The sequence below is a fragment of the Melanotaenia boesemani genome, chromosome 1, assembly GCF_017639745.1.
Source record: "Melanotaenia boesemani isolate fMelBoe1 chromosome 1, fMelBoe1.pri, whole genome shotgun sequence".
Lineage (NCBI taxonomy): Eukaryota > Metazoa > Chordata > Actinopteri > Atheriniformes > Melanotaeniidae > Melanotaenia > Melanotaenia boesemani.
In genome coordinates, this window is record NC_055682.1 from 10,223,144 (window position 1) to 10,248,688 (window position 25,545).

The 25,545-nt window shown below is 37.8% G+C and overlaps 1 protein-coding gene across 1 annotated transcript in view; it reads left to right on the plus strand.

Moving 5' to 3' along the window:
• The first annotated feature begins 1,347 nt into the window (after positions 1–1,347).
• kcna4 (potassium voltage-gated channel, shaker-related subfamily, member 4) overlaps positions 1,348–25,545 on the plus strand; it is an 82,614-nt gene continuing 58,416 nt past the window's right edge. Inside the window, exon 1 of the mRNA XM_041985381.1 lies at positions 1,348–4,567. Within this exon, the coding sequence (XP_041841315.1) occupies positions 1,348–3,441 (2,094 nt within the window). The 3' untranslated portion in view covers positions 3,442–4,567. The remainder of the gene's footprint in view (positions 4,568–25,545) is intronic.

Consider the following 25,545-nt stretch of genomic DNA (forward strand, 5'->3'; position numbering starts at 1 on the left):
GCGGCGATCGCGTGGAGCTGTCATTGATGCCAACTCGTTGGTTGAATATCTGATTCTTTCTTTTTTTTTCTTTCTTTTTTAATGACTATTGCTGCCACTATGTATCAGAAGCGATGCAGCAGAAACGGGGGCTGAAGTACCAGTAGATCCTGTTGAATTGAGACAAGACGTCGAGACGCAGCCCAAAAAAAGAAGAAAAAAAGTATCCTCCTCAGAGTGCGTCAGAGCACGGATGTATATACTGGATGTGGATATAGTCGCTGGTTGGATACGACGAGGGATTTGTGATGTTGCTCCCCCAAATCAAGACGGAAATTTGAGCAAAAGCGAGGATCTGCATCTTCACCTAACATCCATTCAGATTTGTTTGGAGGGGGGCTGAGGCAATTTCATTTGGCCCCTTTTCACATGTAAGTATGGATGACAGAATAAAAAGGAAGCCACTTTGAGAAGATGTGATGAAAAGATTTTGTGCATAATGTTTATTCTAAGCATACCATCCGTGCACAATAATGATGATGATAATAATAATAATACCAATAATACTAATAATAATAACAATAATATTAATAATAATAAGCTGGAGAAGTTGCGTAATATCCTGGACAATTTATTCAGATTCTCCTTTCTTATTCATCTCTTTCTTTCTTAAACCCATTGCTGTTTTCTCTTTTCTTCTCTTTTTCTGGCAGTTCCTTAGAGCGTCAGAGGAATAAAAGTCATTCAGATTCATCAGAGCTCCATACAACAACAGCGAAGATCCCTTTCTTTAAAAAAAAGACACAAAAAGACAAAAAAAAAAAAAAAAAAAAAAAAAAAAATCCCATAAAATGGCAACCATGGGTGACCACAGAGGATCAAAAGAAGCATTTGGGCTCAAGCTCCCGGCGTTGGGAAATTAACCACCTGATGGGCACAGGAGAACCCGAGGAGAGACTGTTTTGGTGTAGCTTGTTGACTCGGTGATTTATAACGCTGAGCATATAAAGGGGCGCTGCAAGTTTGACAGAGCGTCTGCGTAACAGGCTATGCCACCGGCCCTTATATTTTTTGGTTATGGTAATGATGTCATAAATAATTCAAGGACGCTTGTGCCAACATTGGAAGGATAACTAATGATTATATCCTATTATGTAACATGGAATACAGTCAATATGGACCTAAGTGAGGTGTGTTTATTTTGACTTTCTCATATTCACAACGGATTGGTCGAAGCGTTTGATGCCTCATTCTCTCTCTCTCTCTCTCTCTGCACGCTCCGAGCTGCAACTTTTTATCCTCTGGTCTGTATCCACCTCGCCTTGAGGCGGCTGTTGTAGCCTTCACGGACTGAACCGTTGACTGAAAATGGAGTTTGCCATGGTGGGTGCAGATGGCGGGTGCAATAGTCACCTGCCTTACGGATATGCCCAAGCTCGAGCTCGAGAGAGGGAACGCGAGAGGGAGCGCCAGGCTGCTCACACCAGAGCGGCGGCTGCAGCGGCCGCGGCCGAAGGTGGATCTGGCGCGGAGGGAGGAGGAGGTGGAGGTGGAGGAGGAGGAGGAGGAGGGGGAGGCGGTGGCAGCGGCGGTGGTGTTGGGGGATCCACCTCCACCACCTCCTCGAGCGCTCATCTCCTTAACAACCGCCAGCATCAGTCTCGCGCCGCCTCCTCCACGAACGCCAACATCAGCAGCGGTACCGCCTCGCGCCCCTCCTCCTCCTCCACCTCCTCCTCGCAGCCGCCACAGCACCAACAGGAGCCCGAGCAGCAGCAGAGAGTTCTCAGAGAGCGGAAAAAGCAGCGCGGCGTCGGACGGTGGAGACGCAACCGAACAACTCTCGGAGGAGACTTGCGCCACTCGGAGCTGGCGTTGCTCGGATCCGAGGAGGACATCATGATAGAGGAGGAAGAGGCCGAGGGAGCGGAAGAAGAGGAGGAGGCGGAGGGGGGCCGGGGAAGCAAAAGGTCGAGTTTTTTGTGCAACATGGATGATGAAGAAGAGACTGTGTCGATCACTGACAGGCGCCCTCAGTCCGGATACGAAAACGTTTACAGTGAGTGCGGCTGCTGCGAGAGAGTTGTCATCAACGTGTCGGGTCTGAAGTTTGAAACTCAGCTGAAGACTCTCACTCAGTTCCCGGACACTCTCCTGGGAGACCCCGACAAGCGAATCAGGTACTTCGACCCGCTGAGGAATGAATACTTCTTTGACAGGAACCGACCAAGTTTTGACGCAATTCTTTACTATTATCAGTCAGGGGGGCGGTTAAAAAGACCAGTAAACGTCCCGTTTGATATATTCTCCGAGGAAGTGAAGTTTTATGAACTCGGGGAGGAGGCGATACTCAAATTTCGAGAGGATGAGGGTTTTGTTAAAGAGGAGGAAAAACCTCTGCCAGAGGACGAGTTCAAGCGCCAAATCTGGCTTCTTTTTGAGTATCCGGAAAGTTCGAGTCCTGCCAGAGGGATAGCAGTCGTGTCCGTCCTGGTTATAGTAATTTCTATTGTCATTTTCTGCCTGGAGACGCTGCCGGAGTTCAGGGATGAAAAAGAATATCTACAGCCACGACACAACTCATCTCAGCCTGACCACGGATTTACTCCTTTCAACGACCCGTTTTTCATAGTGGAAACTGTCTGCATCATCTGGTTCTCTTTTGAGTTTATAGTTCGCTTCTTTGCCAGTCCGAGTAAGACCGCTTTCTTTAAAAACATTATGAACTCAATAGACATTGTTTCCATTTTGCCTTATTTCATAACTCTGGGCACGGACCTGGCGCAACACCAGGGCAACGGACAGCAGGCGATGAGCTTTGCCATTCTGAGAATAATCCGCCTTGTCAGGGTGTTTCGCATCTTCAAACTGTCCAGGCACTCCAAGGGGCTGCAGATCCTGGGTCATACCCTGCGCGCCAGCATGAGGGAGCTGGCCCTCCTCATTTTCTTTCTGGTCATAGGTGTCATCCTGTTCTCCAGTGCGGTGTATTTCGCCGAAGCGGACGAGCCCACCTCTCAGTTCACAAGCATCCCAGATGCATTCTGGTGGGCCGTGGTTACCATGACCACGGTGGGCTACGGTGACATGAAGCCCATCACTGTAGGTGGAAAGATAGTGGGCTCCCTCTGCGCGATCGCCGGCGTGTTAACCATCGCGCTCCCGGTGCCAGTCATAGTGTCCAACTTCAACTACTTTTACCACAGGGAGACCGATAACGAGGACCAGTCGCCTGTGGTAGAGAGCATGCCCCCTGGCTGCCCATATTTCCCCGACTTTTTAAGGAAATTCAAAGGGTCACCCTCTGGCTCCTCGCTGGGTGATAAAGCGGAGTATATGGAGATGGAGGAGGGGGTGACGGAGTCTCTTTGCGGGGTGGACAAAAGCCCCAGTAAAGGAAATGGAACAGACATAAGCCGAAAAAACAGTACTAACTCAAAATCCATTCAGACTGACGTGTGATTACAAGTAGTCCTGCCCCCTCCTCTAAGTAGAAAAACACTCCGTAAAGATACTTTCTGCCCAACAGCAGGTGACTTCCCCCAGCACAAGTTTTACGCAAGCCTCAGAGCAGTCCCACACGGATACACAAGCACACCCACGTCCACACTCACTGAGCACCATTTGGCAAGTTAAGATGTTAAATATTAAAAATTCACTGCACACTGACGAAATGTGAGGCGCAATCTTGACTATATTTGCAGATTAATCTATAAATTTAACCTGTGCGGGCTTCCAAATCCGTCATGAAATCTAAATTTGATCCAAGACAGGCTATGCATTCGCACTTTATAAGTTTCATCTGTCACATTTGAGGGGTAGGTCCATGGATGTTCGTTTTGCTGTTATGCAATAAAGTTAAAATTTGTTTGCACTAATGTAGAATTTGCGCTGGGTTTGGCAGATTTCTATTTAGAGACAGAAACTGTAGGCCATGCAAATGGCAATAATTCAGTCATCCTTTGCTTTCGTAGACAAGGAACATTTTACTTAAATTCTTAAAGGAGAGCAAAATAAGCATATTAATAACCCCTTTCATTTGCTGCCAGTAAAAACTGGACGAAAAGCTGGAATGATAAAAGACTTGTAAATGTTCCAACACTTTACATGAAAAAACAAAACAATCGAAAAAAAAAAATCCAGCATTTAAAAGGCTTCAAACAAACCAGGGCTACAATGACATCTACACAAATAAGCTTTTTCACAAGTGGCCACAAAATATGTTTAAAAAAGGAAAAAAAGGGAGAAAAAAAGTCTCGTGGTGTTGACCCATCATGAGAGCTAAGCACAGCAGTTTAAAATGGCTGGAGAAATGACTCGCCCCAGATTATGAATGGACATTCTTGGAGCCTTGGCGACATTTTTTTTTCCAGTTTCATTTAAGACACCTCAAAATGACAATATCCCTTTACACACGGACGGAGATGGAAAGTTAAAGCAAAAATGACTGTCTTGAAAACCCATTGGAGGCGAGTTTACGAGCATTTTTCCTCCTGTCCGCTGGACTCTGCACAATTTTTTTTTTTCTCAAGAGGACTATGATAATCTCGAAGCTCAGAGGATCACCGGGATGTGGATGTCTTCCAAGGTACGTAGCCTTCAGATCGTGACACTGATTTATTATTAAGTGGAGATGAAAGCAACCGGATTCTCATTAAAGTAGGCCTACGCATGCAGTGCACATGAAAACATTCACAACGCACCATATTTAGATATACATTATATCCTTTTCTGATTCTTCTGGTTGTCCCTTAGACCAAAGGATGACGCATGGATACGCGCGTAACTGCGCGTAAACGCAATATGAATGCTGGACGACTATGACGCACATTCCAGCCATCATTAGTTAATTTCTCCTGTGCAACGTTGAAGCTACACTCAGATTTAATATCCAATAGTATAGGAACCCTTTCATTACTAAAAACTGCAATTATTTAATCTCTGCTGACATCAGGTCAGTCTCACGAGAACTTGTGCCAAGTCTTTTGAAAGATTTAGAAGAAATGATTTTGCAGCTCATTAAGAAGATTAAAAAAATGGGTTTATATTCTTTTTAATATAACTCTAAATTAGTCAAGGGTTTCCTTCCAGTTCTGCTGGAAAGCTTTTGACAGCTAACATCAAAGGCCAATTTATTATACTTCAGCTGTCCTTGTTTTGTCTCTAGTATCCACTTTTTTAAGTCATAATATTTTCATTCTCTACAGCAGAAGTAGCACGAGGTCACTGTGCAATAAAGATCCAGGGTATAGTATTCACATTTATCAGCTGAAGTCATAACTTTTTATGATCTAAAATGATTTAGCAAGTCCTCTTTGTATACTAAATCCAAACATTTTAAAAAAGTTAAAGTCTCTCTTCTTTACAAAAAGTGTGCTTTGGTTTTTATTAACTTATATTTGAGTTTCTGCAGGATGACATGTGTATGTGTGTGTGTGTGTGTGTGTGTGCAAGGTTTGGCACTGGAAAGATGTTTTTATAGCCATCTGCTGAAGGAGGAAATATTCTGTGTGCTCACCCTAGATCTCAGTTTAAAGACATGTACACAGAAGCAGGACTCTGTGACACAGACTGGCTGGAAAGCAAGTCGTGGTCAAATATATGCCTCTTGCACAAAGTGGAAAGTTAAAGCCTCTGTTGCTTCTTTCTATGAGAATGAACTTCTCAGTGAAGTAAGAGTCATTTTACATTTGACTTCTGGAATGGGTAGCATTTAATCCTAGATTATATTTTTTTAGCACGGTATAGATATGTTATTGTTTGAACAGAATAATTATGTGTTAAAACATGTCTGGAAGTATGTTTAGATTTAGTGCAATGACTATTCTGCATGTTCTCCTGTAAAAGAAATTAGGTAAAGTGTGTTTGTGATAAATGAATTACTGTTTAAGGCTCTAGAACTGTTTCATGTTGGTGAAAAGTTGAAAAAATATTAAGAAAACAAAAACTAACAAAATCAAAACAACAGCACCACTTCACATTACCGTGCAGTGCTTTGCATTCTGATAACCTGCTCTAAAATGTTCACAATGCAGCATAACATCAAAACAAATTTCAGACTATGCACATTTCTGATTGTGGTAAACTCATTCAACCCACCACTCACTCATATCTACTTCTTGGTGCACAATCAAAGCATCAGTGTTTAATCATTTGTTCAACTGCATGTTTATGTCCTCAGAGGAACTAGGATATATTTAACACTTGTACCCACAACCAAACATACACAACACCATGCTGGCTCAGGGCCCATTCCTCCTGATACCTCACACTTAGCACTTACATAATGTGGCTTATGGTAGAGACACAATCCAAAGCATTTTAAAGCAAACTGTGTGGGTCAGGCATATTCCGAGGCTTGTAGCTGCTGAGTTGACTGTGAAAACAGCCTGTATCATCTCGAGCCACAGAGGCTCAATGACTGAGTGTTTGTAGTGTCCTACTGTCACGTGCAGGCTGACTCTTTGTAGTGCAGATTTAAACCATATGGCTGGGCCATGTGACAAAGTTATTTATGGTTATTTCTCCAAAGGTATTCCTTGTCTGTCAAAGGACACAGAGGAGAGGTGGAAAGAAACTGGCTGTACAGCATAATGTCAGACTGGATTATGTAATGCTAGGAAGAGCAGAGTACAAAATGAGTAGGGCTGATCATCATAAAGTTAAGCGGCAGTTCAGCTAATTAGATAATAGCTTGAGACAACTTGTCTGTAAGGAACTCTTTGCTGGTTTGAGCTTTTCCCTGTGAGAAGATCTGCTGCTTATTTAATTTCAAATCATTATAATGTCAGGACTTCAAAGTTTTTTTTCCACAAAAAAAGTAAAATGCTTTGAGGCTGTGTGAGAAACTGCTGTCCGTTAGTCTTTATTAATGTTTGAAATGAATGATTAACTAACAAATTGTTCATCGTTTATTTGGATGGGACAGTGGATATTAATTAACATACAATATATTGCTGTAAATATAGCAAATTTAGCAAGATACTGATTTCCATTCGCTGTCCGAAAAGGAAAAAAACAAAAACAAACAAACAAAAAAAGAAAACAAACAAAAAAAAAACAAACAAACAAAAAAAAAAACAACAGTCTAATGCTATGAACAGTGTAATAAAGATAAAAACAATAAAACAGTATGAATAAAATAAAAACAAACAAGGCAGTAGTGGTAAAATTGAAACTGCCTTACAAATATGTTTGGACAAGGCATAACAAATATACTGCTGTCACAACTTTAACATGTATTGATGCAGATGTGTTATCATTCTCACGTGGATGGACAGCTTTTTGATTTATTTGTGATCCTTGGGTTGTGCAGTCAAAATCAAGCAGAAGCTGCAAACTGGCCAGAGACCCCAAGGAGAGTCATTTGCTTTGATTAGTTCATTACATATATACCAAATGAAACTGTGAGGACTCAAAAAGAGGTAGTTGGGGAGATATATCCAATTTTAGTTTTATGTTTTGTATCACACTGGTAAATAGAAAGATTATTGGACAAATTGAGAGAGAAGATTGAATCAGATAATTCTTTTATACATTGCTAGGAAAACAGGAAATACAAAACTGTATTGAATCATGTAAATTTAAATGGAAAAACAGTACTTAAGGCAAAAATTATAATAAAAAATGTTCAATATTTGGTATATATATTTTTTTGTCATTTATTTAAGTAGTTCTCCAGTAATAGTTCTCCAGACTTATTGCAGGACATTTCAAAGCCATTCTTTAGAATTTGCTTCCTTTCTGTCTTTTCTCTGACAAGATGGTCCCACACTCTTATTGAACAGTAGTTCTTCAGCTTTCTGAGGGCCTTTCAATGTTTTTCTTTGGATGTTGACTGCTCCTTTTACTCATTTTCAGTCCATTCCTTATAGCTGACCATTAGTTATTAGTTGAGATACAAACTCTGGGGAGGATTCATCACCCTTAAGACCTGTTGCCCTTGATTTTCAGTCCAGTTCTGGTCTCAGTTGTCTTACCTCAGCCTTTTCTCCCTGTTTTCCTTCCTTAAGAATGGCTTCTTGCCTGATGCCTATGGATTTTTTTCTATTTATTCAGGACATCACTTTTACATAATGCTTATCTGCTGTAGGTAGATATTTGGGCCTGCCACTTCTTCTTTTGTCCTCCACTTGTCCAGTTTCCTGATATTTTTAATTACAACAAGATGAGATATCCCAAGTTTTTGGTTAATAGTTGTTCAGGTATCACCTTGTTGGTGGGAAAGTACTATTTTATGTATGCCTATTATGATTCAACAAAAGAACTGGAAGTAAACTGTTATAATGCAAAAGGCTGCTATGTGCTTAAGTTATAACTGGTCCTATGCTAAGCTCTCAGCAGTGTGTAGAAAAAAAACTGGTTCATCTATTGAGTTTGGTGCCATAAAATTACTTTTTAATGCAAACCAACTGCTATGATGTCTCCCAGTTAGGTTTAAGCCAGCACCACAACACTGAGACTGCTCTGACCAAAGTCATTATTGACATATGTTTAAATACAGACAATGGAAAAATGCTGTTCCTAAATATATATTACAATGTCACCAGGAGATTGAGGCCCCATACAGGCGCTTGGTAAATGCATTGAGGAGATTAATGACTTGATGTGCCTGAAATTTCTTCAGTTAAACAAAAGCAAATTTGAGGTGATTGTCTTTAGCGCGAAACAGAAACGATTAAAGCTCACCACTACTGCTGGTCTGTAAAGCTCGGAAAGGTTTAGGACATCTAGGATAGATGGGCAAGGCAAGGCAAGTTTATTTGTATAGCACATTTCATGTTCAAAACAATTCAATGTGATTTAAATAAAACATGAATAGCATTACAGCAGGGTGCAGGAAGCAATAACATGTGCATTAAAAACAAACTTTAAAAATAAATAAATAAATAAATAAGAACAGAAAGATATAAAGCTTTAAAATAAATTAGAAAAAAATGCAAGAAATAAAGTTCCAGTGTGAGGAATTAACAGTGGTTAGGTAAAAGGCAGCAAATAGAAATGTTTTTAACCCTGATTTAAAACTGCTGAGAGTTTCAGCAGACCTGCAGTTTTCTGGGAGTTTGTTCCATATGTGAGGAGCATTTAAAGCTGAATGGTACTTCTCCATATTTAGTTCTGACTCTGGGAAACCGAAAGTAGATTTGACCCTGATGACCTGAGGGATCTGGCTGGTTTATAACAAACCAGAAGATCCGGAATGTATTTTGGTCCTAAACCATTCAGTGCTTTGTAAACTAACAGCAGATAAATGCATGGACAAGTTTTTCTAAATCCTGCTGAGTCGTCAGTCCTTTTGTCCTTGATATGTTCCGTAAGCGATAACAGACTGATTTTATGACTGTTTTAATATAAATGCTAAAAGTCAGCTGAATACTGACATTTTTCTTTCTTCTTTGGCTCCAAAAACTATTATTTCAGTTTTGTCTTCATTTAACTGAAGGCACCTCTAATCTTTAATTTGACTGATGCTGTTGATCATAGTTTGGATCGGACTGTAATCTTCTGGTGAAATGGTTATGTAGATTTGTGTGTCATCAGCATAACTTTGGTAACATATTTTGTTGTTTTTCATAATTTGAGTGAGTGGCAGCATGTAGATGTTGAACAGCGGTGGCACCATGATGGAGCCTTGGGGAATCCCACGGGTTAATTTGGTTTGCTAAGTTTAAAGTTAGCTATAGACACAAAGTAGTCCTTGTCTTTTAAATAGTACTCAAACCAATTAATTCAGTGCCAGAAAGTCCTACCCAGTTTTTCTAGTGAGATGTTATGGTTAACCATGTCAAATGCAGCACTGAGATCTAGTAGTACAAGGACTGAAATGTTTCTGCTATCTGTGCTCAAGCGGATGTTATTAAAGACCTTAACTAGAGCAGTCTTAGTGCTGTGGTGTGGCTAAAAAACCTGACTGGTAGACATCATAACAGTTATTCAGTGTCAGGAAGTTTTGTAGCTGTTGAAAGAAAGCTTTTTCTATAATCTTACTAAGAAAGGTGAGGTTTGATATCAGCCTGTAGCTGCTCATGAGTGACGAATTTAAGTTTTTCCTTTTACAATAGTGGCTTGATGATAGCTGTTTTTAGGGTGTGTGGGAAGACACCTGAAAGCAGAGATGTGTTCACATTCTGTAAGATTTCTAAGGCCATGCATCCTGAAACATTCTTAAAAACCCTGGTTGGCAAGATGTCAAGACAGCAAGTGGTGGTATTTAGATGACCAATGATCTCATCCAGGTTTTTAGGAGAATAGAGATTGGAGAAAAATGTGTCATGGTGTTCATATCTCTGAGCAGACACAGGGACGTATGTCCTGCCCCTGGCATGGAAGCACTGACTGACTGCCTGATTTTCTGAATTAAGTAAAGAAAGAAGAAAACTCATTACAGGTCTGGTTGGATACACACCACAGGAGGATTAGTTAGCCTGTCAACAGTAACAAACAAGGCACAAGCATTATTGCTGTTCTTACTGCTTATCTTATTGCTGGGTTTATTGATCACTTTGGGAGTAGTTGCATGACTTCACCAGTCAGACCTGAAGAACAGCTTGCAGTCCAATAAAATACCTATCCATTTATTCAGAATTCACAAACACTCAGACTGAACCATTTCCTTCACTTCTTGCCTGCCCCCATTTCAGTATCTCTGAAAACTTTCAGTAGTGTCGATGAAAGAATGTCATCTTTTGACAATGACTGAAAAAGCAAAAGTAGCATGGGAAGGATGTTAATTTTAATTAGATTTATCTGATTATACATATTCACAAGGAATAATGACCATCCGTTTAAATCTGATCGTAGTTCTGTTGTTAAATTGTTTAGTTCATAGATAGCGGTTAGATTATTTGGTTTTTAATGGTATTTATTCCTAAGTATTTAATTATCCTCCCATTTAAATAGACAAACTATAAGAATTTTTAATGATTCATAGTTTTTCCTTCCTTTAAGTGCCCTTAAAATATTGGTAAATGCCTTTCTTTTCAGCATAATTTTGGTTGAACAGTCCCTCATTTACCCCTTTCTTTTTCCATGCCTCTTAAAGCCGAGTCTTTATTTTGTACTCAAGTAAGTGAATGATCTTAGACTTGGGTTACTCCTGCTGGCAGTTTTGCACCAAGGAACCAATGACAGCACTGACTACCAAGGCTGGCGTCTGAGAGAGAGAGAGTTCAAATTTAATAAACTTTTCAACAAAGTCTGGAAGCAGAGGGCGAGAACATGCAGTTCTCGTCCTCTGCGTCCTGGGAAATCCCATGAGTATGACTGTTATTTCTGTAGGAATGTGTCTCCAAATACGTGACAGGAGTTTGCAGCTCCTCACAAAGTTTTAAACTATTGTTTCTCTGGACTTCTGATTTATGTCCGAGCAGACTGCTTTCATCTCAGCATTGATACTGGCTTGAGCGGCCTACATATCATTAACTTTCACACGCATGTTCTGAAGAGCATAGTCTTCATTTATTTATTCATTTATTTATTTTTTGTTGCCCCTCATTTCCGCCTGACATATAACGTGACGTAACTTTTCAACCTACATGTTCCTATATGTATACTGGGAGAAGTCTACCGCCTGGGAGACAATGTTTTATGCTGCCAGTATCTCAACACTATGCCTGAAGTCCTGGTGTAGTCAGTGTTGACAGACTAAAGCTAGCTAGGACTAAGAACTTAAACCCTCTACTTTGGATCTATTTTTTAGTTGTGTGTTAGTTGATATCTTCTTCTTTTTTCTTTTTTTTTTTTCAAAGCAGATTAAGTATAGAATACATCTGAAAAGAAGTACTTTTTCTCTACTATTGAAAAAAACAAATCTTTTGCCGATACTTATAATCAGACTAAGCTGATATCAGCTGTAATATGACAGGTTTAAAAGAAGAAAAAATACATTTCATTTAAGAATAACAAAGTCAATCTAATAATATATAAAAAAAAATAATATACTTTATAACTAAATGACAGACTGTTTAAGGTTCAGCTGAGTTGTTTAACAAAGACACAAACCAGAGTTCTTTAAATCTGTAATGTCTTCACCTTTCAGTTCCAGAAGGTCCACAGTTTGATCAAGTTTATATCTGACTTGAAATGGAAAACTTGCAGTTTCTCTGGATCAGCATCACCTTTTATATAAAATTAATCAATGTCCATTCTTTTACTCTTATCAGCATTATGTTTTTTGAAGAAATGTAATTGTCGAGGAATATCATAAACACTGAACATTTGTGATTTTTCTGATTCAGAGGTTTGATGAGTTCTTCCAAATTAAAATCGTAATCATTATCCTTTGACCAGTTAGTGACATTTTTCTGGAAGTGTGCCATCTCTACTACAGGTGTGCGATACAGCTAGATTTAGATTGTTCCGATACCATGAAATTAAAGGGTTGGTATCATCAATACCACTACAGATACTTTTTAATAGGGCTGTCAAAATGTTATGTCTTAATGGGAAGAGGTAAATCTGTAGAATTTATGCATTCTGTTTTTTTTAATAATTTATTTTTTTCACACATTAAAAGGTAGTGCACCCAAAAATGTGTTTGTTTAAGCTGTAAATAACACAGAATTAATTACTTGTGATGAAAACTACATATACTTTTGATAAATTTTGTATTTGTATTGTATTTTCTTTTGTACCAGGTTATGTTTTTTGTGACATAGAGAGGTTATCTACACCACGAGAAAATTTTAAAAACCTCACAGCCTCTCCCTCCAGATGCAGACAGATGGTCCTTGCCTTCCAGGCAAAGAAAACCATGCCCACCATTGAATATGAAGGGATGTGAACTTATATGGTGTAGATTTGCTAGTTTCAGACTTCTATTATTTCGTAGAGTTTCTGATTAAATATTCCTGCAATGGGATGGATTTGTGCTTTTGAGGGGTGTAAAAGTAACACCGGGACTTTATTCTTTACCTGCTGATCCTCATTTGGTGACAGACAGCAACTCAAATTGTGGCAACTTACAGTGGCACTTCCTGCAGCTGCCACAACCTGCTGCGAGTCTCCACAGAGCTGTTGTAGCTGCTGACAGGCCAGCACAACAGTGCTAACGGCTCAGACTGATACGGTTCAGAACCACCTTGTTGACATGTAGCTGAGGTGATTCAGGAGGGGAAAAGTCTTCCACCTCAAAGACCGCTCTGTGGCGTAGTTGCTTTGTGAATCTCGCTTTGCATCTTGCCAGTGAGCTGAGCTGCTGTCTGTCAATCATTTCTACCTGTGTATCCCGACCAATAAAACACTTTATCCTTCTTATTTATGAATATTCAGATAGTTTTCAAGCCTCACAATAAAGTATTGATGTTGTCACACTAGTATTGATCTATATCAATACAAACATTGGAATCAATATTATCAGTGTTTAACTAATTACACACAAATAAAAAGTCTCCATTGAACATAACAGACTATTTTTGAGATTGTATTTGTGGCATCTGCTTTAAATAATGTGTCATTGAAATGTGCTCCTCACGCACTGCAGTCCACATTTAAGTGACTCTTTCAGACTGAAACAGCCTGCTCTGCATAACGAAGCCAAATTGTGCTGACAACCATAGTTCAAAGTCATGACTGACCCTGTTGAAAAATGGCTCATTTAGCTGCTCAGAAAATGACTCCCACCTGCAGCCAAGACACCCATCCATCTTCTACATTGGCTTATACGTGCTCAGGGTCACCAAGGGCTGGAGTCCATACCAGATTACACTGGGCGAGAAGCAGCAAACATGTCGATGGGAGTCTTGGGGGACAGGTAAAACATATTGAAATTTACCTCATACCTCCGCAGGTGGGCTGCTGCATTGAAAAGATAGGAACCCCTCTTAAGGTTGAACAGTCAGGAAAGTTAAGATTACTTTTTAATTTTCTAATGTCAGTTAAATCACATCAGGTGAAGCTGCTTTTGACCATTTCTTATGTTAACTGTTGCTGAGAATATTGATGTTAGCATATTTATGATAAACTAAATTATTTGCTGATAAAATGACAGAATTATGTTGCTTCAGATTAAAATAATGTCATGATATGAATAATAAAGTCATGCTGTGACTGTTTGAGTTTTTTGATGAGAAGCACCTTATGTGCTTCTACTCTTGTACATGCCATTATGCATGTAGCCAATTGAAACAAAATTAGGCCATCAAAAGATTACACCACAGCTGTCAGAATCTCTGCAGGGCGTCTGTGATGGGAAACCAGCAATAAGTAACACAATTAACCTTCGGTGACTCCCTGAAACAAGAGTTATTAATGCAACAGCTCCTACCCTTTGTGCTACCTTTCCTCTATATGAATGAACAGCTGGCTTTGGTGAGTTTGCCACTTAAGCGAGAGTGCTGGGCTTTGTGTACAGCAGTCTCCCTTTCTTAGTTTAGAGAGAATAAAGTGTTAAACTCTTTGATAGATAAAAAAAACAAAAAACAAACAAAAAAAAAAAAAAAAAACACCACTCAGTAAAATCGCCAGAACTTAGATTTGACCTTTGCATAATTAAAATAAGCATATACCATATAAAGTTAATGTTTCAATATGTTTTCTTCAGATGCACCAATGATGTTAGTGCATTAAACAGCGATAGCCTGTTGTTGTTTTTCTAAAGCACTAAAATGAGACTTTTGTCCTACAAACACAGTTAACTGGAGGTCAATCAGTATAACAAGATTAAGGAGCCATCTTGAAATTACATTGAAAAATGGATAGTCATGTGACAATGTGACATTTTTAAAAGGATCCCTGTGGAGCATGCAGTATTGCAAGGTGGGCTTATCTCTACTTTATATCTTAGAATACCACTTTTCAGTGAGACATGCTCTAAATTAGAGTTTGAGATAAAAAAAAAATATGGAAGTTTGAAATTTACTGTGCTTTCCTTTATTGGTCAAGCTCTTTCTTTACATGATCAGCTGACAGTCCGTATAATGCATTTAAGTATACGTTTCCTCATTCACAGTAATGTTTTTTAATGCTTGCTCAGGAATCTGATTGACTGTGGTTTCAGTGGTCATCATAAACCTCAAGTGACTTCAGGTAAAGAGTATAAAAAGCCTGCAAACAAGTCTGACACTTTTTATTATAATGAATTAGCTTACAACAGTGGTTGATCTCATGGGGACACCTGTGGGCAATGCTTAAAAAAGATAACTTTGTGTTTAATTAATCAGCATAGACTTGAAAATTACAGTAAGTTATACTGCCAGGAGGCTGATAGGAAAATAAATTTATTATGACCTATAAGAGCTTATACTTCTTTTTCAACAGTAGTACAGCATGACTGAATTCAACTGTTTTACAACTTTGCTGAAAAGATAAAAAAGAAATACTTGTCATATATGTGCAAAAACTGAGATACCAGAAGGAGAAGGATCATGTTTGTTTCAATTACCTGGTTTGTAGCGATTAAAATAGAGTTTACATATGTTGTCAGCAGGTAGTAGTAAAGTTGAATATTCATCATGTGTTAGTAGTTTGCTTTCATACAAAAAGTAGCACAAAGTATTTTACATAAAAACATATTTGACACATTAAAAACACAAGTCTTCACAGTCAGTATGTGACCTAACAATTTTAAAAACACACACCCAATGATAATCTCAGTCTCACATGCACTTATGCACACATACACACAACATGCAATAATAAGTAAGAAATAAATCTATAAATTTATCAAATAAGATCAAATAAAATAGCCTATTCTTTTTATAAACATCAACAGTATCTGCAGTCCTGGGAGGTTTTTTCCACAGACAAGGGCCGTAATGATTGAACGAGGCCTCAACATAAGTTTTCGTTGTGACTTTTACTAAAAGACCTCAGGGTCCGTAAAGGTTTACAATTTAAAAGGAAGTCAGATAAATAAGAGAGAAAAGGGCAAACAAAACTGGCAACTGCGCCATGAATGATGGCAAATTGAACAGAGCTTTTGGAGATCTTTCCATATATAGTGATTATTCTGTGATGTCGATAAGATTTGATCTTGTTTACTCTGTAGCAGCAACCATCAATCACACGAGTAACATGTTTACCATGTCAGAACAGATTTGCAATTTCATTACATGTACAACAACTTCTTGTAAAAAATACCTCAAGCAGGGCAAAAACTTTTCTTTGGTAAAACTGAGTTAAGATCAGCTCAAAGATTGCCTTAAAGCCATCATGCTGTTTGAAGTTGGAGCTGTACAGTGCTACAGCCACTGTCGTTTAGTTTACTGACACTGTGTTGTAATTTCAGTTCAATATTCACTGTAAATGGCTTGTGATGCATATTTTTTTCCACGGTCATAATTGTAATAGATAGTCCTACAGAAAAGAAGTTTAGAAGTTTACATGATGATACAGACCAATATTTTAGAATGAAACACTACACTTAAACTTCCTAGCATTTTAATAAGGCCTGTCAAATTATAATTTTTTTTAATCAGATTAATCACAGCTTACAAATCATGATTATTCATAATGAATCACTTCACAACTATATATGTCAGTTTTTACTGTATTGTACCAACAAAAAGAGCAAACCAATGCTCAAATATTTAGTGTTAACTGACCTTCACTTTAGTTTTAATAATTTGTTTCTCAGAACCTGTTAATAAGTTCTCTCATCACATTCATGGCCCCTAAATGATCAGCCCGGTGTCTCCAACATCTGCACAGTGCCAATGATTTAGAGAGGACGTCCGCTTGCTTCCTTTTGCTGTTTCTCTCACTAGATATCTGGACCTGATCTATCTACATAGAGGTGTGCATGGCTGTCTGATGACTAGTAAATTTTACAGCTGTTGTACTAGCAAACCTCATTAATTCTGAAAAGTTTTATGGAATAAATGCAAATTATATCTAACTAAAATAGGCTGCTCTTAACATTTTTTATTCTTTAGCTTCACATGATAATGAAATGAGTTTGACAGATAAGTGTTGCCTACTTTAAAACAATACATTGGGGTGAATCATGAACCGCTAGCTTCCTCCTTCTCAGCTGAAAAAAGTGCAACAAAAGAGACAAACACCATCATCCTCCATGGGAGTGACACTTTCAAGAGCCAGTCAGCTCCATGTCTCGCCGCCATAAATGACGGATGCTGCACATGCATTAAATACGTAAAAAATTTTTAAATGCAATTAAATGCATAATTAACATAATTATGGTCATGAACATGTTATTTTTGGCAGGCTTATTTTTAATGTAATCTTTTCAAAGGTTCTTATGTACAAATAACTGAAACCTAGTAGATGGAAGGACAAAGTTTGAAGAATAAACATTTGTTCTTTTCATTCTTTGTTTTCATCGTCACACATATTAAATATTGCACTCAAGAAGTACACTACTCCGCTGTGATGGAAGAATGCATACCGGCCCACGTGCATACTCTAAATCATGTCAAAATAAATAAAACAAAGCTGTACAGAAGACTTAATGCACTTTGCTGCTGCAAAACATGACTAACTGTTACCAAGTTGGCCTGGACTGTTTGTCTCACAGGTCCAGATGCGTTTATCTTATTGGTCATAAATTAAAAGATTTTGTGGAAAAGCATCAGTCAGGCAAAATTACATACCCTGGAACAATGTGAAAAAAAATCTTTTTTTTTTTTAACAAAAGAATCTTAAATATGTTGTTTTTAGCAGTGATTGTAAATAATCTAGTCGCAAATGAGCTATCATGGTTCACTGATAAAATCCTTTCCTTGGAAGTAACCAAAGCAACAAGAAACACAACAAGAAAAAGTGGGATTTAATGAGTTTGGAATATCTCTCCATTTATCTGTCTTTCCAGTACATTAATCGGGTCTGTCGGATGGCTCTATTGCCAACATCCACAACAGACAGTTCCAGCTGTTGTCGTTGTGAGAGATTGTATGTAAATTTGTGTATAGGAAAAAAAAAGCTAAGGAAAAATACAGTTCAAGGAGTAGAAGATTGATTTATCTGCTTCTACTCAGGAAGGCAGTTAAGTTGGATTTCTGTTGAAGTGCAGTCTAAATGGTCAGGTCAGAGAAGCCTGACACAGAGTTTCTTTAAAGGGAGAAAAAGTTATTCACAAGGAGAAAATGGAAAGAGTTTTTCAAGAACTACTTTCATCTCTGGGAATATCTGGGATTTTATGTCCAGTCAGTCTCAAGGGTTGATTGTTTGACAGCTTAGATTGATCATATAAGATGTGATTCTTTTTTTTTTTTAAGATTGTTTACATTTACTCCAACAGGCAGCATGTCTTCTTCACAAGCAAAACCCACCTTAATCAAATCATTAAATCAATCATTCTTAAATAAAAAACAACAAAGAAAACCCAAATTCTGGCCCCTGAGCCCTTCCCCCAAACATCAAAAATGGCCTTAGCATCCATAGCTGATCCCAGAATGCCCACTCAGGTTTGGATCTAAGGATTGGTTAATGATGTTTCTAGGTTAAGAGGAATAAATGAGTATAGTTTGTGATCTGTTATGAGTCTCCAAATATCTTTAACCTTTTAACGTGAGACCCAAGAAATATTGAGCAGAATTTTATTTTATTTTATTTTATTTTTTTGTTTTAATCTGAAGTCTTTATTTGGCCATTTAACAAAATGTAAAAAAAAATAAAAATAAAATAATGTGCATATATGTAGCCTACCATTTGTTACCAAATATGGTAATGGTACCAGAATTATTCTAGTGCAAGTAGCATCAATTAAGCAAAGTTTTTTTTTTCACATTTTACTCTGAAACATCATCATTACATCATAACTGCCTGCACAGGCACTAAGCCGCCAGGTGAGAGAAGGTCTCACTTAATACTTGACACCATGGACGATGAGGATGGAAAGTCACACCATGCTGTATGACACCACACAACCCTATTATAAAGACGTGACTATAAAGCACATGAGACACAGGTTGGACTGGTCAAATAACCTTTTGTTGGTTTAAATGCCATTGAATGCACCAGCTATTGTGCAATGTTGCAATCCTTGTGTGATCTAGTGAAGTGGAGATTTCAGCTGCGGCAGAGATGCTCTGCAGACACTGCACAAACTAAACCTTGTGAAGAATGTATTCCCCTCCTTTCCAGAGGTGACACTTATTAAAAAAATTACTAAAGGAAAGACATGACAAACAACAAAGAAGAAAACTGCTTCATATATTGGGTTAATGCTGGACATCTTTCCTTCTACCTCATAAGAGAAAAACATGGAGCTGCATCAGATTCTAGCAGTCAGAACATTTACTGCATTATTTCCTTTCAGACTGCGAGCCATTTCTTCTGACTAGCATCCTTACATGGGTTTTGGTTGTGTTTACCCACAATACCCCCTGTGTTGTAGTCTATTTCCTGCATTTGGTTAACTTGAAGCAAACCAAGACCTACTTTTATAGGCGAACCAGAATTCCCTTCTTTCATCAGTTTGTTTGCACATTCACACCTCCCCAAATGAAGTGAACTTTCCGAGCAGATGAACTAGGAATTGAATGAGACGGGCTCAACTGAATGCTCTCTAAGATCAACATCGACATCATCCTCAGATAAAACTGGAAAAGCTGGAGGACACTAGAGTCAGATGTGACTTGTAGATGCATTTTGCTACCGAAAAAAGCAAGCAGTGGATTGTTGCTAACGTCATCATAATCAATATAGCCGAAACCTGGTTCCGCTTCGGAGAAAGCTGATTTAAAGGCTTTAATCAAGAAGCTGCGACTTTCTCTCTCTCTCTTTTTTTTTTTCTTTTTTGTACAATGCACAATTCTCATGACAATGGCATTGGCTATTCTTAGCCGGCTGCAGTCATTCTTTTCTCAATCAGTGGAAAAATGCGGTTAACACTGAGTCATGTATGGCAAAAAAAAAAAAAAGAAAGAATATAGACACACACACATATATCCTACCATTTTGAAAAACAGTATGATTTTCATCATACTAACCAGCACGTATTTGTTTACAGTTGTCTGCCTCTTTTTATCAGGCATATCAGACCTTATTCAGCTCTTTTTTATTTGTGTAAAGTTGAAAAAAACAAACAAACAGATCTCACATTTTCCATTTAAAACACCAACATTATATGTTACAGTGACATGCTCTTCATGTCTGTCTTCTGTGTGAATCATCAGTTGGAGAGTACGCTGGCTTTTTGCTTGGGGTATATTTTCTTTAGCCTCAATCTTTCAGCACGTTATTGTGTATAGAACCATCCACTACATAAGACCCAGAATTTTTCACTCGAGTGGGCTGAAACATTAAAAAACATTCTGACAATTAATCAGCTTAATTAGCGGGGCAGCTACAGCTGATAAACTTTGCTAATGACAGTTGTCCTTTCAGTCAGCAATGTCAATACAAACTGGATGCCACAAAGAATCTGTAATACTCCATTTCACCAGTTGTGTGTCCTGCAAATTTTTGCCTTACTCTGAGGATGTATAGTTTCAAGATTCAATTGAAAATGTACCAGCAGTATCACGGTGAACTGTATTATGTTACAAATACTTAACAGGACAACTTTCCTCTTCATTTACCAACTAATTGGGTAACATTTTAATTTGTCCAGGCCATTATGCATTTACCAGTAACTAACTTTCTATATTATCTCTATTGGATCACTGAGTAAATTCAAAGCAAACTTTTGAAATGTTATAAACAGAAAAAGGGTTTCATGAACTCCACTGGAGTGAATTAATTAAGCCATGTAGTGTTATCAGAAGGAGGTGGAATAGTGAGGTCCTGCATTGCTGTAATAAACAGAGAAGGAGCAGCGAACATCCTCCAGAAGTAAAAAAGAAAATAATAAAAAAAAACTAAACTAAAAAAAGAAAAAACAAACAAACAAAAAAAACAGAAACAAACAAACAAACAACAACAACAACAACAACAAAAAATTCAAAGCAAAGAGCAAGAACAAAATCAACTTGAAAAAGATGCAAAAACAAACCTAACCAGTTGTCTTGGACTTAAATGAAAAAAATGAGGAATCTTCAATTGTTTAATTATTAATCTTTCATGTCTGCTACTGTTAACCATATCTGCTATAGCAGAGACAACAGAAGATTCATGTGACCAATGCAAATTAAATTAAGTCACTGGACATTTGAAGCTAATAACAGTATAACCTTTAAAGGAGTAAGTATTGAAGCATCATATATTTTCCCATCTTATTTGTATATTTAGATATTAGTAAAGAATGAGAATAACCATTCTTTTTGTTTTGCTGTTTCCATTTAGCTGAATCCCTTTCAGTACTTTAAAATGTGTATAAAACATATTAATAGAAACTCAAGTGAAGATTGTTTGTCTCCTCCTATTTTCCACATAAACACAATGTTCACAGCCTCATCTGACACGAGCGGTTAATAAAGCACACCTGGGATTATAGCCCAAGTGTAAGTTTATACCAGCATGTGGTTTCCATGTGGCAGCTATATAATGTCCCTCTATTGATGGATAGGAACCTGATTCTTTGCACCCTCCACTTTATCCCTCCAATAGGCTGCATTAATCAGACAGTATCTCAGCCTTTATTGTGTTACTTCATTCTAGACGTGTAGATTGTATTGCTAATTACACATATGACTGGGTGTTGGGTGTCTCCATCCAATAACATGTACACTGTGTTACTGACTGAAGGTTATTAACAAAAACAAAAACAGCAAAACATCAGTTTTATGAGACATGTTCAAAATACAAAAGCTGATTTGGTTTTATAGACTTTGAAATGATAGTGTTTGTTGAAACATAAATTATTAAATCAGTTTGATAATTTACTACACTGCGTAGTCAGTTTACCTGCTGTGTCGAGGTATGAGTGGTCAAAATGGTGATTAAGTCTGCTGTTATGGCATTGGACAAGGTAAGCATTTCAAAGATTTTTCATATCAAATTGTGGCTTTTTTCCCCTCATTTTCCAGAGTGCAACCTAAAACCTTTCAGCACTGCCGGTTTCTATGAACAGGCTTGAGATTTGATTAAATGGAGCAGCTGCTCAACCATAAAAAGTTTTCTCTCCTGCTCCCTGTGAAGGTGAGCTGGTGAGCAGCGTTCGAGTGCAATGCTGGTCCTGTAAACTTTGCAGGGGCTGCAAATGTTGATGATAAACTGTGAGACTCAAAAAATATAAAGACAAACATCAGAAGTAATCTGCAAAACCACTGAATGGTGAATTTGATGAGTAGTCACCAGGAGTCATCCTTTCTAAGCTGTAATGTAAAGATTTTGCTTGAGATTTCTACAGTATTTTATGGTCAGAAGTAATGTTAAGCAAATAGGTTGAGACAGGATTTATGGATGCACTGCATTAACATTCTCATCATGCAAGCCTTACATTTAGAACTGCAGTCTTGAAATGCAACATGCTAACGCAAGTATAGGTCGTTTCTAAGAGTTAATATAGCTCGGTAGGCATGCAAAGCCTATGTGCTAGTCAAAAAACCCATGGCTACATCGGTATTGGGCTCTCCACAGTGCTTGTTGGTTTAATACATACATATTTACTGGTCTTACAAAGCCCTGTTGGACAGCTACTGTATTTTCATTGGCAAGGCAACTTTATTTGTATCTTTCACATACAAGACAAATTAAAAGTTTACATATAACATTAAGAAGCATTAAAATGTACGTAAAAGAATATAAAGAGAAACAAAATCATATTAAGACAGTTAAAATTATGTGCAAAAATCATATTAAAATCATAAAATAATCAAATTTAAACGATTAAAAGCAAGCAACAGTCTACATAAGATAAGAGACACCATGCAGATTTCATGAAAAGGCTCATGAAAAAAGAAATGTGTTTAACTTGGATTTAAAAATGTCCACATTTACTTAAATACACAAACAAAACCAAGTCTATACAATCTGCAGTGTTACAAGCGAGTTAGAAATGCATAGACAGAGCAAGCTTTAAGAAACATGAGGGTGCATTCCTATCCAGTGCTGTCTGATCACATCCACGATAGTGGGCAACCAAGGGAGTCTTTAAGGGCAATTGGTGACCAATGCGATCAGTCAGCAATTGCTGTGATGCTTCTTGAACGGTTAAAAGTAAAATAAAAAACATCAAGAAAATACAAGAAATGGAAAACCGAAGTGTGTAGACGAAAGCTAGAGCTTATATCGTGCCTAGCTGTGTTTCAAAAATAAAAACACGTGTCAATTTGAATAAAAGATACAGATCAAAAAGCAACAAGAAGTGAAGCACAGGCACCAATAATGAGAAGAGCAACTCATCATAAGCGTAAGTTTCATCCCCAAAATGTACATAAAAATGTGGAAACATATTTCTCAGATTAAGGCTTATGCTGTTTCTTTAATGATGTTTACACAGGAGGTCAATTTGAACCATGTTGATACTACAATTGTCCTGCACCAAAACCAAACTGAAGAAACTTTCTTTATGAAATCTGTGTATGTTGGTTCCTTTTAATATGAAGCAGTTTATAATTTCTCTTCTGAGAAAGGCCTATTGTATGCTGTTAAAACATTTTATCCAAAAATATGTCAGTCTACTTGTAATTAAATTAGACAACAGACAAATTCTCAGCTTTTTTATACACCAAGGTCTTGTGTAGGACAATCTAAAACTGATGACATGGGGTCAGGCACTGTGTCACACTGATGTGCTGTCATTGTCAACATTATAATGGATTAATCTGAATATGTTATGACACTTTTCACTTATAATGAACATCTGACTTTAGTGTATTAAGTGGGGAGGAATTTTTAATATTTTTGGATGCTGATCTTACTGGACCCTACACCTTCAGAGATAAGAGAATAAATGCTAAACAAAACATACAGGAACATACATGCATACTTCTTTTCTTCTGCACAAACTGGTATATTTAAAGGAAAAATGTTAAAATCTGGACACCTCATGCATTCTTAAGACAATTCATACACACATTTTTATATACGAGAAAGAAATTAAAAGATGTTATCTAATTCACCATAAAATGAATTTTTTACAAGCCTATTCAGGATGACATTGTTTCTCATAGCTTTCCCAATACATCCTATTTCCAAAAAAACTGGGTGCTACGGTGTGTGATTGCTGTGGAAGACCTCACTAATGAGACTTAAAAAAGAAAATAAGTATTTAAAGTTCATTCTAGCTTTCTGATGCAAGACTGGCTCAAAGACATTGCTGTTTAAGAACACAACAAACATACAATGATCCATCTGCACATGTGTGTCCATCCTGATCATCTCCAAGCTGGCTGTATACTGTGCAGGCTGTGTTTATCTGTTGAAGATAAAACAGGAATTGCCTCTACTCTGCCAGAGCCCTGATGTCATGGGCAAGCTGATCCTCATTCTGTCTGCTGGGTGATAATCCAATCATTTTATTTTATCACTTGAAGGTCCTTTACTCTGAATTTACAGTCGATTGCTTGTAACCTTTTTAATTCAGCTGTTTTTTTTCTGTTCATGGTTATGTAATTCTTATTTGCTGTTGATTTTGTGGCCATGTCTATTTAGTTGTGGTGCATACAATGCTTTGAGATGAAAATGATAAGTAGGAAACATGATAACAAAGTTCTATAAATGAGAACTGTACACATACATGAAACTACACACACATTTGTGCATTTGGCCTAAGGACTTCATTTAATGACAGAGAATACAGTACTTACCCAAATCAAAAGCCATTTACTCATCGATAATGTATTTGTGAAACAAAATGTGAAAAATGTCTACCTCATTTATAATGCTTATGTAAAACCAGTACTTGCCTGAGTAACTTTGAATGGCTATCTCTATTTTTTGTACAAACCAATCAATCAGTGCAATGTTTTTTCACTGCACCCTCTGGCATTTTTCTGGATTGCATTAATATCAGTAAAAGGGACTGCTATTTAATATTCATTAATTAAATGAAAAATTCTACTTCATTAATCCAGTGGTCATAATATTGTTTTTCTATTTTAAAGTCATAAATAGTCTTATGTAGTTCTTGTTGTAAATGACTACTGCTACTGCTGTTTTTGTTGCAGTGGACCTGAAAAGGCATCTCAATGAACACACCCAATCATTTTATCACTGCTTTAATTAGAGGACCGGTATTTTCTGAACTGTAATCTGCATTGTTACAAGTGAGCTGCAAATCAGATTACAGTCTCCATTACAGACTTGTAGCACAAAATCTTGGTGCTGACACTGAAGGATCTATGCTTCCTTAAGAAGTAGAATCTGCTCTGTCCTTCCATGTAGACAGGCTTACTGTACCATTTTCATTCTGATCTGTTGTCAACTGCCTAAACCTATTATAAGATGGAAACAGTTCTTGGCTTACTCCTGGTCCTCCCAAAACAATCATCTCTTTTGTTTTGTCCATGTTGAAGATAATATACTTTGTTCCACACCATCACACAAAGTGACTGACCAGTTCCATGTGAAAACCTCTTGTCCATTGCTGATACGCCTCACCACTGCAGCAGCTGAATATTTTAGCATATGATAGGACTCAAAGTTGTATTGGAAGTCTGAGCTATACAGTAAGAAGACGACTGGTGAGAGTACAGTCCCCTGTGGTGCTCCTGTACTGCTGACCAACCTCCCAGACACACAACCTTTCAGTTTCAAAAACTGTAATTGAAAGCCCGGGCAATT